At 40.8% G+C, this 13,892-nt stretch overlaps 1 protein-coding gene and 1 pseudogene across 1 annotated transcript; both read right to left on the reverse strand.

Moving 5' to 3' along the window:
• Positions 1 to 6,579: 6,579 nt before the first annotated feature.
• LOC125532623 (uncharacterized) lies at positions 6,580 to 7,098 on the reverse strand. The gene has a single exon (XM_048696618.1). It carries the CDS (start codon positions 7,096 to 7,098, stop codon positions 6,580 to 6,582), a length of 519 nt encoding a protein of 172 aa, XP_048552575.1.
• A 3,910-nt stretch (positions 7,099 to 11,008) lies between these two features.
• LOC125544518 (3-ketoacyl-CoA synthase 5 pseudogene) lies at positions 11,009 to 12,631 on the reverse strand (annotated as a pseudogene).
• Between the last annotated feature and the right edge of the window lie 1,261 nt (positions 12,632 to 13,892).

The following is a 13,892-nucleotide window of genomic DNA, read 5'->3' on the forward strand; positions in this document are numbered from 1 at the left end:
TGGACAACTCCTCGATATCGAGCCCATGTGTCCGACTAGAGAGGAGGAAATAAAACGGAAATATGTCCGGGGCCAACCTTTGGTCGAGCCAGACGAGGTCAAGAAGCTCCCAACGAGAATGTATGAATTGCATCAATGGTACATGGACATTACAAAGATTTCCAATCGAGAGTCCCTCATGGTGAATGTCAAGAAGGATCATTACTACCATGAGAAAGTTGTGACCGTTGAGTATTCAGAACTATTTCAGCTATACAATCAAGACGCACTCGACAAATCTATCGTCAGTTGCTATTGTCTGTAAGTGATTTCTTTCTATAATTTAAGTCTCAAGCTAGCTGTAGTGATCATTTTGATCAATCATTACCTGTAATTATCCTCACTATATTCTTTTCTGTGGTATTATGCAGGATGAAGATTTATGAAATGAAAAAAGGTGGACGCTATGGCATTGGGTTCGTTGACCCAAATACCATTAATGAATACCCATGGAAATTAGATGCATATTACGAAAAAAGTGTAGAGGAAAGCATGCTAGAGTTATTCAAGCGCCTCAAATACAATGAAGATATACTACTTCCTTACAACTTCGAGTGAGTCACACTGTCTTGTACTACAAATTCTGTTTTTGCCTACTACCTAGCTACATGTTTTTGCTTACATATGCCCGCTTAATTAAGACATGCAAACATGTGTGCACGCAGATTTCACTGGATCTTGTTAATCATTAAAGTTGATGAAGGAACAGTTGAAGTACCAGACTCACTACTTAAGAAAGCAAGTGACTACACCATCGTGAAGGGGATAGTCAACAGGTAATTTCAATCATTATTAACTATATCTCGGCCTATTTAATTAGTTCGTCATTTCCTGATAACAACTATTTAATAACTCATTTATTCATTTTTTTTGTCAGCGGGCAGGGCTTGGGCAAAGTTCATCAGGGCCACTCCAGGCCCATGGAAACAAAATCTGAAATGGTATCGACCCCAGGTAAGTAATTAAGTAGTACTAGCTAGCTGCCATCTCTTTAATTATCATATTTGATTAATTATTATCTGATCAAATTCCATTCTCGTAAATGCTCTGAAGCAGGCGCCGGGGAATAATCTGTGTGCATACTACGTTTGCGAGAACATTCGCATGATGACGTCCGAAAGGAGCAGATCTCAAAGACATGAGTGGGTACATTTGTCAGAATACTATTCACGATTTTTACACCATTATCGATATCTAGTCACACAACTAATACACATGCATATTGATCTCCTTCTTAACAGTTCAAAGAGGTGCTGGAGAATCTCCTAACAAAGGACCGCATAGAAGCAATTCAAGAGGAAATAGCGGGATTTTTTGCTCGATCAGGTCATAGATCCCAAAGGAGAATACTATTACCCGCTACTGCCCTCATGAACCACTTCCAATTGTTATCGTGCTCCGAAGGCATCAATTAGGCTAATGTCACTGGCTCCGAAGGCACCAATTAGGAGAAATTGTAGATAGCTAGCTAATTGTGTGTGTGTGTCTATATATATATATATATATATATATATATATATATATGACTCCTCTTCTGTATTCTTAAGAGTATGTACTCCCATCCTCAATATACCTCATATACGCATTAATTATACCTCTTTATTATTCTCAATATACTTCATTAAATATTCTAAGATACCCAAATATGAGTTTAGTTCAAAAAATATCATCTGCGTCGTACTTTTTGTAATATATCTTTTCATATACAAACACATTAGTATATACGTAAATATTTAAAAATACATAGACTCACATGAATTTTTTTCATAAAACTCATTTTGGGTATCTAATAATTACTAATAAAGTATATTAAAAATAATAAAAAGGTATAAAAGATTCATCTATATGGTATATGAGAAGCGGGAGTACGTACTCCCAAAAGTACACAACCATTTTCCTATATATATATATATACACACACACACATGTGCGTATATATGTGTGAATTAATTAATGGTGGTTGTGAGACATTCGATTATATATAGGAAAATGGTTGTGTACTCCTGGGAGTACGTACTACCGCTTCTCATATACCACATAGATGAATCTTTTATACCATTTTATTATTTTTAATATACTTCATTAGTAATTATTAGATACCCCAAAATGAGTTCCATGAAAAAATTCATGTGAGTCGACATATTTTTAAATGTTTACGTATATATTGATGTGTTTGTATGTGAAAAAGGTATATTACAAAAAGTACATCGCAGATGATATTTTTTCAACAAAACTTGTATTGGGGTATCTAGAATATTTAATGAAGTATATTGAGAGTAATAAAGAGGTATAATTAATGCGTATATGAGGTATATTGAGAATGGGAGTATATACTCCCAGGAATATAGAAGAGGAATCATATATATATATATATATATATATATATATATATATTATGATCGGCTCTACTAGAAATTCTATTTATATATATGCATAATGTGTACGATATGTAGTATCGTAAAATACCAGCAAACAAAAAAGAATTAAATGAAAAACACAAAATTAAATGAAAAAAAAATCATAAACCCAACTCCCAACCTTTTAATACCTGTTGGTGACACCAACCGGTACTAAAGGGCTCCCTGCCCCCGAAGCTGACTCGTGCCACGTGGTTGCCCTTTAGCACCGATTCATGCTGAACCGGTACTTGGGGGGGGGGGGGCTTTAGTGCCCACAATTTAGTGCCGGTTACCGAATCGGCACTAAAGGGCCTTACGAACCGGTGCTATTGCCCGGTTCTGCACTAGTGCCATGGGAGCACAACCTCCCCGGATCTGCCACCAAGAGACGCATCGACGTGCGTACGGAGCGCCGAGCTGACCGCCACGAGGGGGGCGCACGCAACGGGCCAGCCGAGAGGCGAAGAGAAGCCTCGCCCGGCGCCGCCGCCACGACAGAGGCTTCGCATGGTGGCGGCCCCCGGACTCCGATGACGGCGAGGGGGAGGAGCTGAAGATGGGGTTGCTGGTAGCGGCGCACTACCAGGGGAAGCGGCATGTGGGATAGTCACCGGGGTTTCCAGTGGTAGCTCGTCAACAGTCGCCACTCGTCAGGCCGGCTGGAAGCAACGGGTGCTCGGCAAGGATGCGAGAGCGGAGAGATGGAGAGATAAAATAGAACGAGGGCGATGGAGGTGGAGACGAATGGATAAGCTTTGAAGCGTGGCCTCTCTAGAGCGAGGTAAACGTGACGTGATGGATGGTGTACGTGTCGGCTCGAACTAACCAGCGCTATTTCTATTAGCTGATTGATTTTTTTTAATCCCCAACAAAAAGGAGGACATGCACAATGCATTTTTTTACTGAGCAAATGCACGTATTTGTACTAGAACGGGAGTATGTGAGAGACGCATCATGAGAGAATATCATTTTTTTCTTGTGTTTGGACCAAGCCCAAATAGTGAAAATAACCATTAGGATTGAAATATAATCTTGCAAATCAAAAAATATACAAAATCAAAATCATTGGATTCAAATCTTCCGATGATTCTCTAAAAATCATTTAAATGAATTACAATATATATTTCTTCCTAAAAGACTATTTCATGCATCATTATTCTTTCATCTGATGGTAGTGCATGCCTTAAATATGCGTCAATAAAGGACGTTGGGTTGGCCTCTTTCGTATCAACACTCCATGATCCAAAAAAAGATAATGCAACCCGTGACAACACACGTGCATATGCACCTCACAGAGACGAGGGTAACCCAATCTCAGCGTTTATCACAGTTGGATATCAGCAGGGACGGAGCCAGGATTTCGACATGAGGGGGCGCGGAAAACGAAAGCCATTTATTAAAAAAACATCTCGTGCTTCGTCTACCATTATACTACATAACTTATTAATACAAATTTACTTCTCTAATTTGTGTCTGACCTCTTTGAGAATGTAATTTCAGAATTTCTTGTTGCACGATATGGTAGGTATACTTCGTATTTTCTGGTGAATTTCCAAGACAACATGTATTTTGCTACAATAAGGGAGTAGCAACTTCAGCAGTTCAAGAGAATTAATAAGCCAACAACTTAAGCGGTTCAAGAAAATTACCTTTATTTGTAGATCGTGGAGATTCATCCTTACCTTTATAAGCACAAGCTTGAATGTCAAGCACCTCATGAAATCACCAAAAAAAGAAATTGTTAATTCTTTACTAAAGTATATTATATAATGTTTTCGGAAAATCTTCCTTACTTGATGGAATCAATTGTAACTTTAAGCTTTAGTCTTGCTTCTGCAACCATCTTCACAGATACTTGTACAATTGCCCTAAAATATATATGATCATGTATGATTGATAAGCACCCTCCAGAATATAAATCGTCCTGCTTTTTCTTTCTTATCATGAGGGAGTTCCCAAATCTATTGGCGCTTACAGGGTCCCTTGCATCAGTATTGTTATCTGCAATATATTGTTCTGCGACTTCTACCGGTGCCACAACCCCCTGATCATCAATATTGTTATTTGCAATAGGTTGCTCCTCGGATGGATTTACATTTTCAACGTTAGTAATGTTGGAGGTTGAAGTCCAACCATTGGCTTGAAAAAGGAATTTATCCCTTAATTGTTACTGGCCTTTGTTTCATCATTGATTACTGTAACAAAAAAGAAACTTGATTAACCGATTAATACAATGTTTTATAGATAATACCAATTGACCATTCTAAGATTGTAAAATTCATATTAGAAGTCCAAATAGCTAGTAGCATCTGATGGTACCTTCTTCCTCTATCCTGATCTCCCGACTTTCAGCATGATCTGATCTGCATGCAGCCTGCGTTTGACATGTGAAAGCGGACTGTAAATCGATTGATGGTGTCGTTGTTATGAGCGATAGCCAGCAGCGGCAATGGTAAACACAGATAGGCACGAGAGGCGGCCGTGGCCGCCAGCGGCGGCGGCAGCGGGATGCCCTAGTGCGGAACACGCGTGTACGCACGTTCAGATAACGGGGAAAACAGTAGCCAAGTCACAACCGTACATGCGTACATGGGCTATTGGGCTTTGGCTTACTGTCCTTCGGTGTAACTAGATTTAATTAGTAGTATTACATATATATATGGGCTAATGATGCAATTAACTCCGGCCAATTAGCACACGCACAGTATATAGTACCTGCTACAAATGTTGAGGGGGGCGAGCGATTGGCAGGGGTCTAGCCCCCTGCTCGCCCCCCCTTGTCTCCGCCCCTGGATATCAGTGGCGCGTAATGGCACACAAAGCAGGTTTTTATTAGAATAAACCTTGCGAGTTCAGTAGGTTTAGAAAAGTTCAGTTAGATTTCACTGCCATGCCAGTTGTTTCAGGATTGTTATGTTTTCCCTATTAGTTTCGTCAGTTAGCAGGTTAGCGAGATTAGTTCGAGTGTTTAACCAACAGGACCGACTCATATGCCCTACCCCTACTGATCTGTTTGTGGGATGGCGCGAGCGTTGTGGATCGTAGTGGCGCAAAGTCAGGAGCAATGAGCCCGTTTCCTTCGTTGTAGCTCCGAATATTTCAGTGAAAGAAAGCAGAAAAATTGCAGGATTTTAAGTAGGCTAAACTTTATCTTCCACCTTTGTCCGCTAGCGTTTAATACATGATTACATAAGTTTTTTTTTTTTGCCTGTTACAACACACGGGCATTTGTACTAGTATATACGTAAAGATGAACCTGACACCTATATTTGCTGCTGACTAACCTGAACCCTAATGCATACGTATACGGCTCAACAATACAGAACCACCTTTGCAGGATTTTGACTAGCTTTAGTCGACTATAATGTAGTATTTTGGTTTTGCTGCGCTCATGTATATACATGGACTGTATCTCTATTTTCGGATCACTACAATAGCAGCTAAGAAAGAGACCGATGACGAAACTGAGGAAGCGACCAACTCAACTCAGGGGCATAAAAATCTCCAGCTATTAGCTGACGAAACTGAACCTGAATACCGTGCAATCGCATGGGATCGATGCAGCCTGTACCACACGTTCGGAACGTTCGAGAAGATTGGATTTTAGAAAGCGATGGAACATTCAGTTACTGTTCCTGAACATTCAGTTATTAGCTGACGAATCTGAACCTGAATAAATACGGCTCAACAATTCAGCACAATCTTTGCATGATTTTGCTCAATGTCTTTTTAGTTTTCCTGCTTTCGTGTATAGATGGACTGTATCTCTGTTACTGGAGCTCATTAGCTTTATGGTGATAATCGAGATCATTGGCTTCCTTTTTCCTATTATCCTCTTTTAATCTTTTCTGTAAGAAGGGCTAGTTTCTAACAATGCAAAAACAAAAAATACGATGTGGCGCTACATACGTCCAGGATCAATTGAGTTCGTTGGACGACTCGTGTGTAACATTTGTCGCACCAATATACAATTGTCAGCTGAGAAATAGCCAAAAAAGAAAATATTACAGCTAGCTTCCTGAACGGAGCAGAGAAAAACCACATAAAATTCTAGTGTAACTGTTGATGAAAATCTTGACTCAACAAATTGGAAAACAGACTTTTACTCTCAGATGGAGCAGGATAAAAATCAGAACCGATTTTAATTAAGCTTCCTGGTATGTCCATCTTGCTTTTTCATGACGCCCGGGCGGTATCTCCTCCGTCCTGCTCCAGCAGAGGTGGTGGGTTCATCTTTAAATCTGGGATCGTCCTCGTCAACCTCAAGCTCGTAGGTGACTCTACCCTTAGTTTTTAACTGCTCCCTATAGTTTCTCTGCTCTTCTAGCATCCGGCCCTTGGTGAGCTCCTTGAGCATGGCCAAGTTGGCCCACATTATGCCCAAGTTCGCAGCCAGTTCTGGGTCTCTCCTGACCCATAGGTCGGGCACCTCCGTATCGATGGTTTCTTCCTTGTAGGAGAGGACACGTTTCACATCGCTATCTGGCACCTGAATCAACACCTTCTTCTTCTTCTTCTTCTTCTTGATCTCTGTCGTCGACAGCTCTGCAGGGTTTCCGGCCGGCTCGCCCCCAGCGGCCGGATCGGCTGGTGCGATTTTCTGAACCTGCGGATCCGACGGCTCCTCATCCTTCTCGAACGAAGAACTTGTGCTTGCCATTGGTGCCTGCGCTGCACCCAATGCTATTGATTTGATGATTTGGATAAGAAATCAGGCACCTGGATGTATATATATACACACGTACGCCGGTACGCGCGAGCTAGGGAGTCCTTGTCGGACTCTTCTGGTGTTTGGTTCGCTGTTTTCGATCCGTTATCTGATTATTACAGCGGTACTCGAAACCGTTACTCCTGTTTGGTAGCGATTGGCTGTAATCAGAGACCCAAACCTGTGCCGCCGCCATCATCATCCTGTCCGGGACGAGCCCTGCATCCTCCCCTGCAGGTTGCAGCAGCTCCAACATGTGCTGAATTTTTTACAATCCAACATGTGCTGAGTTGATTACACGGCCCAGCCAAACACAGTACTGCAACCTGATACCTTTGTGTGCATGAAACAAACAAATTGGCAAATGGCCCCGTCACACCTCCTTTTGCACTGTTATCTGATTCCGTTAACAGTGACGTTACCGCTGGTTGAAACAAACACCTAGTACTAAAGGAAATACCGTATATATGTAGATGTAGGACCTGCCGGAATCAGCAGGAGAAATCCAGACAACAATTCAGTCAGGAACACGAATCAGAAGCAGAGTCTAACACGAGGGGTTGGCTCCAGGTTTGCCGCCAACGCCTACGTCGAGGACAACCACCCCTCCAAAGATCCCAAGTGGAAGCTGCCGGCGAGGAAGTGGCGAACTCCGACTGCCCCATATGTTTGATTACTTGGTTTTCTAGCACTTTAGGGTTACCAGATTATGCAAATCATGGTTGTAGATACCCTAAACCTGCTGATCCACCACTCCTCTTCCAAAGAACTCGAGCTTGCCATTGAGATCATATATTGATTTGATTGTGTGGGTGATTCTATTCGATTACCCGCCATAATACTATGTCAAATACTAGCTATGACATAGATTTTATTCTACTATATACTAAAAAAAGACAATATGAATTAAAAAGAGAGAAATAGGCCAAAAATCCACATTAATAAACATTTAACCATTTATTTGGTACATTATCTAATCATGGCCATCGGATCTTACAATTAGTCCCTTGGCGTAGAAGTTCAAAAATATTACCCATGTATGTCATCATGTACAAGTGTTCTTAAACTAGGTTAAAATCTTGAGGGTGTCTACTTATCAGCTGACTGATTTTAGTTTGGACATCAGACAGTCTTTCATCCACACAAAATGGGACATGTGTAACTTTTTAATTTCCTCTCAAGAGACAAACATACATCAGGGGCCGCCTCTGTCTCGCTTATAAAGAGACGTAGGGCAGCCTCGTGTCAAGAGGAGTAGTAGACGTAGGGCGAGCCCACCATGAGGCCGTGCTAAAATATTTTCTTCTTCTTTTTTTCTGTTCTATTTATATTTATATGAATCTATTTTGAAAATTTAGATTTAACCCAAAAAAATCACGACCCATGAATTTACAAAAACTTTACCAAAGTATAAAGTTTTTTAACACAATTAAAAAAACGTTGATAGTGTTCCGAAAAGTGTTCCTACGTTTCAAAAAATGTATGTGAAAATTTGAAAAAATGTCTCTGTAGTACAAAGAAATATTTCATACCATTAACAAATATACAGGGCAATTTAAAGAATTGTCCTTGCGTTTAAAAAATAATGTTTGTGACATTTGAAAAATGTTTATACATTGTATAAAATGCTTTCATATTTTAAAAATAATAATTATAACCATAAAACAATTTTATATGTGTACTTGGAAACATATTGACCATGTATGAAAAAAAGTGTTCAAAACATGTACTAAAAATAAAAATGTACAGCGTGTAATTGAATAATGTTCAACGTGTATCAAACCAATTTTTCAAGTGCACACTTGAAATATATAATATGTACTGAAGAAACTTAGACTTGCGTTAAAAAAATAAAACCCATCAAAACTACCAGACAAAAAAAATAAAAGCAACGAAAATCAAAGAAAAAGAAAAAGAAAGAAAACCTGTAAAAATCAAGAAAGAAACAAAGAAAACATGTGTAAAAACCATGGGAAAAAATTAAAACCAATAAAGAAGCGATAAAAAGAGGAAAAAAATAAAGAACAGTCAAAGTAAACCTAAAGCAAAAAAAGCAAAAAAACTGAAGCGACACAAGCAAAGGGATATAGCTCTCGCCCTCCTCCTCGGCGCCTATAACGCCAAGAGCGGGCGATGCTGCTCATGCGTGTATTAAGAGGGCTGTGGCCCATTAAATGACACATCACGCCGGTTAAACCGGTTGCCAATTGACGGTTGACAGGCCGTTAACTATTGAAAAAATAGGAATTTAAAAAATCTGATGATTTTTTTCAAACATTAATTTCAAAAAAGGACATAAATTTCCAAAAGCAAGGTTCAAGAATTCAACAAAAAATCACTAATATGGGAAAAAGATCATGAATTCGAAAAGTTCATAAAATTTTGAATCAAAGATGATGGAATAGGAAAAATTGAGAATTGGAAAAGGTTTGTCAATTCAAAAAAAAGTTTGAGAATTAGAAAAATTTCATGAATTTCAAATATTTGGTACCCTCAGAAAATGTCCATGAATTGGAAAAAAGTGCGCAAACTCAACAAAAGCTAATGAATTTTAAGAAATGTTGTTGAACTTGAAAAACAATGTTCACGAACTCGAAAATAGTTCATGTTTTTCAGAAATGTTGATGCACTCGAAAGAAGTTCATGAATTTGAAAATAGTTTTCGGCTTCCATTTTATGTGGCAAAAAATGTGCAATGTTCATAAATTGCAGAAAAAGTTCATGAATTCAAGAAATGTTTCAGAACTTGAAAAACTTTGTGAATATGAAAAAAAATTGTGGCTTAAAATTGTTCATGAAATTGAAAAAGTTCGTGACCTTGAAAAAAGTTCACGAATTTCAATAAAAGTTCATGAATTGAGCGAAGTTCATTTACTTGATTTTTTTTTCATGATTTTGAAGAAGGTCTTGAATTTACAAAAAGTTCATGAATTAGAAAAATGTTTGTGATTATTGTAAAGAAGAAAAAAGGGAAAGCAGAACGGAAAAATAAAAGGAGAAGGACAAATAACAAAAAACCTAAAATAAAAACCAGATGAACAATATTAAAACAGAAAAGAAACCCAGATGGAGAGGCGTATAGAAGTTTCCTAATAATATATTAAGTCCGTTCCAAAAAGCTTTTCTTATATTTATCTAGATACGGACACATCTAACTCTAAAATATGTTTAGATACATTCATATCTAAAAACATTTAAGACAATCTTTTTTAGACGAAGGGAGTAGAAAATGCAAACCGCACTCACGAAAACCTGGCGCTCTATGTCGATGCAAAGAAAAAAAAGCGTTAATCGGCCTAGTCCACGAGCAAGGCTACTACTACTAATGAGCCGGGTTTTTTTTTTAGAACCAATGAGCCGTTCTACTACTAATTGGTTTTGTTTAAAGTGGGCATTTCCCTCTTTTGTTGTCAGTCGTGGTGTTTATTTGTGGATTCCACGCTGCTAGCTCAGCAGAATTGTTCTTTTTTTAGGGGAATTTTCTTAGCAACCCAGCTCATGCCCCAAGTACGTTCTGTTTGAATTTTCCCATATATAGTAATTATTTAAACTGCGAGAAAGATAAAAAGGCTCACGAAAAATGGAGGCTCCATATGACATCCTCCATTTTCCACGTGATCCTAACAAAAATGCAAATCATTAAGTCTGTGTTAGAACATGCTGATGTTGTTAGGCTCATGATGATTTACACTCCACCACCTGCTTTTGATTGGGACTGAGAAGAATCATGATCATTAATATTGTCTTTTAGTAAAGATAGTTGTGTGCACTCCTTGAGGCAGGGGTTGTGGGTGTGGCCGTTTAGTAGAAAAAAGGATTGCAGATAGATACATGTATAAATGTGTTTTATATGTTGCTCTACTTCTCCACAAACATGATTTCTTTTCATATTTTTTCTCCAACACCATTACATATCTTTTCTTTGTCTCAGCGTGCTATGAATAAAGCAAAGTTAAACAGACAAATCAATACTATGGTATGAATTGAATTGTACTTGTCCATTCAGGAACTTTTTAGCCCACTTCCTCCGAGATGTAGTTGAGAGGATACATATGAAGAGAATCAGCCCATGGCGTGCCGACAATGATGTTGCTGGCCGGCCTCATGCACTGCCACACGGCGCTGTTGCACTTGAACCCAGAACCGAACCCGATCATCCACACCCGGTCGCCCTTCTTCATCCGTCTCTTGGCCTCGATGTATGCAAGTTCGTACCACAATGAACTGCTGGACGTGTTCCCGAACCGGTGAAGCGTCATCCGTGATGCCTCGACATCCCTGTCTGATAATCTTAAGCTATTTTGCACCGCGTCGATCACCGCGCGGCCACCGGAATGGATGCAAAAGTGCTGGAAGGCCGTCCGGAAATCAGGGACATATAGCTTCATCTTGCTTCTCATCACCTTCCGCGCAACGAATGAGATCGCAAAGAGTAGCTTCTCCGACCGTGGGAGCACGAGGGACCCTATTGCCATGATGTTGGCTTTCAGAGCTTCGCCGGCGACTGGTACAAGGTCCTTGGACAGGTACGCTCCTGTTTCTCCCTCGTCGTCCTCTTTCATGGAAATGCACAGGTAAGCTCTGTCGTGTGCGGCGGTGAGCGTTCGCACGATGTGCATGAGCCGGAAGCGGGCCATGGACTTGGACGTCGACAGCAGCACCGCGGCCGCGCCCATGCGGAACAGGGCGTGCGGCAGCAGCATCCCCCGGTTCCTGCCGGCATAGTTGATGATAGAGGTGCCCTCCGTGGACACCATGAGGGCGCGCGCGCCCCGCGGTGCCGCCTGCAGGAGGTTTCTCACGACCTCTAGGGAGATCACCCCCGCGCTGCACCCCATCCCGGATACGTGCACGCTCCGGATGTCGGCTCTGAGCTTGTACTTGTTCACGACGATGTCAGCCAAGCTCGGGGTCGGGTTGAAGCCACTGCAGTTGGTGACGAGTATGTCGATAGCTCCAGGACTTATGCCGGTCTTGGCGAACAGGTCGTCGACGGCTGCAAAGATGACCTGCTCCGCCTCGTCACGAGCATCACTCAAGCAGCATCGCGGGGGGATATAGTGGAACGAAGGGTGGAGGTAGGTCTGGTCACCGAGGCCCGAGCGCTCGTGCATGCGCGTCATGAAGTCGACACCTCCATCGTCGAGGTAAGGCGAGAAGCGAACATTCTCGACGGAGGAGCCTATGGAGACGCGGCAATTGGAATTTGGCCGGCAGCAAGCGTAGTCGACGAGGTACACGCTACGAGGGCGGCTCATGAGGTAGAGGGTGGCCAAGGCGAGCGGGAGGAAGACGGCCAGCAGAGCGTGGGCCTGCCGCAAACCATGGAGCCGGGAGAGGATCTCCTCGGGTCCGAGCTGTGCGGCTTTACGGAGGAACACGATGGCTGTCACCGGCGCGACGACGAGCACAAGGAAGTTGTTCACGACGAGCTGGAACAATGGTTTGAGGTGCTTGTTGACATGGGGTGGTGAGGCCATGTTGCATGCTGTAGATTCGTACATGAAGAAGGTGCCCCAACTTAGGAGATTTTATAAAGGGCCGGACCGCCTCGTTGGTGAGTGTCACATCATGTCATCTTCTCGACTCGTGCTTTGGAGGATATAAACTTGACTTATTTGCTAATTCTCATGTTTCAAAACTTAGAAAACACATGATAAATGTGTCTTGGATGAGCTGTTGACGTGTACCGGAGATTTATTCCTCTCTCCTAACAAACCACGTTATTGTTCGTTAATTTGTTGTTGGTTGGTGGCAATATGAGTGACAATGATTCATACAGTATGCATTTCTTTGTCCAAGGGAAAGGAGAGAGAGTTTTTATGCTCTTCAGTGGAAAGACAAAAAAGTCATTTTTCAAGTACTAGTAGTACATCGTTGATGGAACGAAACAACGCGACCGCCCATTTTGACAAAAGTAATCTAAATATTGGACAAAATCTGGACGTACATATAAAATTGAAGTAGGCGCCTCGAAATAGATGAGAATTACTCGTTGAAAATAGTACTCCAACATTTCATATAATTGTACAAGGATGAGGATTATACTCCCTAGATGACTGGAGCGTTTTGGTGACCAGGCTTCATGGAGCCCAATTTTTTTTAAGGAATTTAAAATTCAAACTTTCCGGTTTCAACAGAATCTGAAAAAAATGCAAGTATACAAGAATGAGATGTATATGTGTGTAAAATTTAGGGTGAAATACCTTAAAATGCGACCTATGCAAAAAAAAAAGAAATATTCATGGACTTTGAGGATGAATAGCATCATGTGCTAAAAAGCCTCATTTTTTTTTGCACAGCCCTCATTTCAACCTATTCCATTCTGAAAACTAACACACACACGTACATTGTGCCTCCATGTATATGTGTATTTTACTATTTTTTTCATTTTTTAAACATAGAAATATATATGAATTTTGTTGAATTTTAATAATTGCAAATAGAGGCCTCCATGGAGCTCGGCCTCCAAAAACAATTTTCGCTAGGTCTATCCACATTCAATATGACGTATACCATTGCAAGAGTCAGTACGTATGTGCGCGTCCGCGCATGTATAAAAGCTGGAAAATTAAACCACGTATCCACCAATTCATGCAATCACAAATTTAGTTATCCATGTGTACCAACAATTTGGACTTTGTCGAGACCTGAATGTTCGTCATTTTTGGTCGGCCACACATACCTAACCGACATTTTCTTTGTTTTTTCTCTTGTAATTTCATGTAACCATGTGGTGATATTTT

Source organism: Triticum urartu, chromosome 1A (assembly GCF_056163025.1).
Source record: "Triticum urartu cultivar PI428250 chromosome 1A, HENAU_Tu73, whole genome shotgun sequence".
NCBI classification, from domain to species: Eukaryota; Viridiplantae; Streptophyta; class Magnoliopsida; order Poales; family Poaceae; genus Triticum; species Triticum urartu.

Bases quoted from the DNA above. Each gene is read 5' to 3' on its own strand.
- LOC125532623 (XM_048696618.1), bottom strand. From the start codon at position 7,098: ATGGCAAGCACAAGTTCTTCGTTCGAGAAGGATGAGGAGCCGTCGGAT.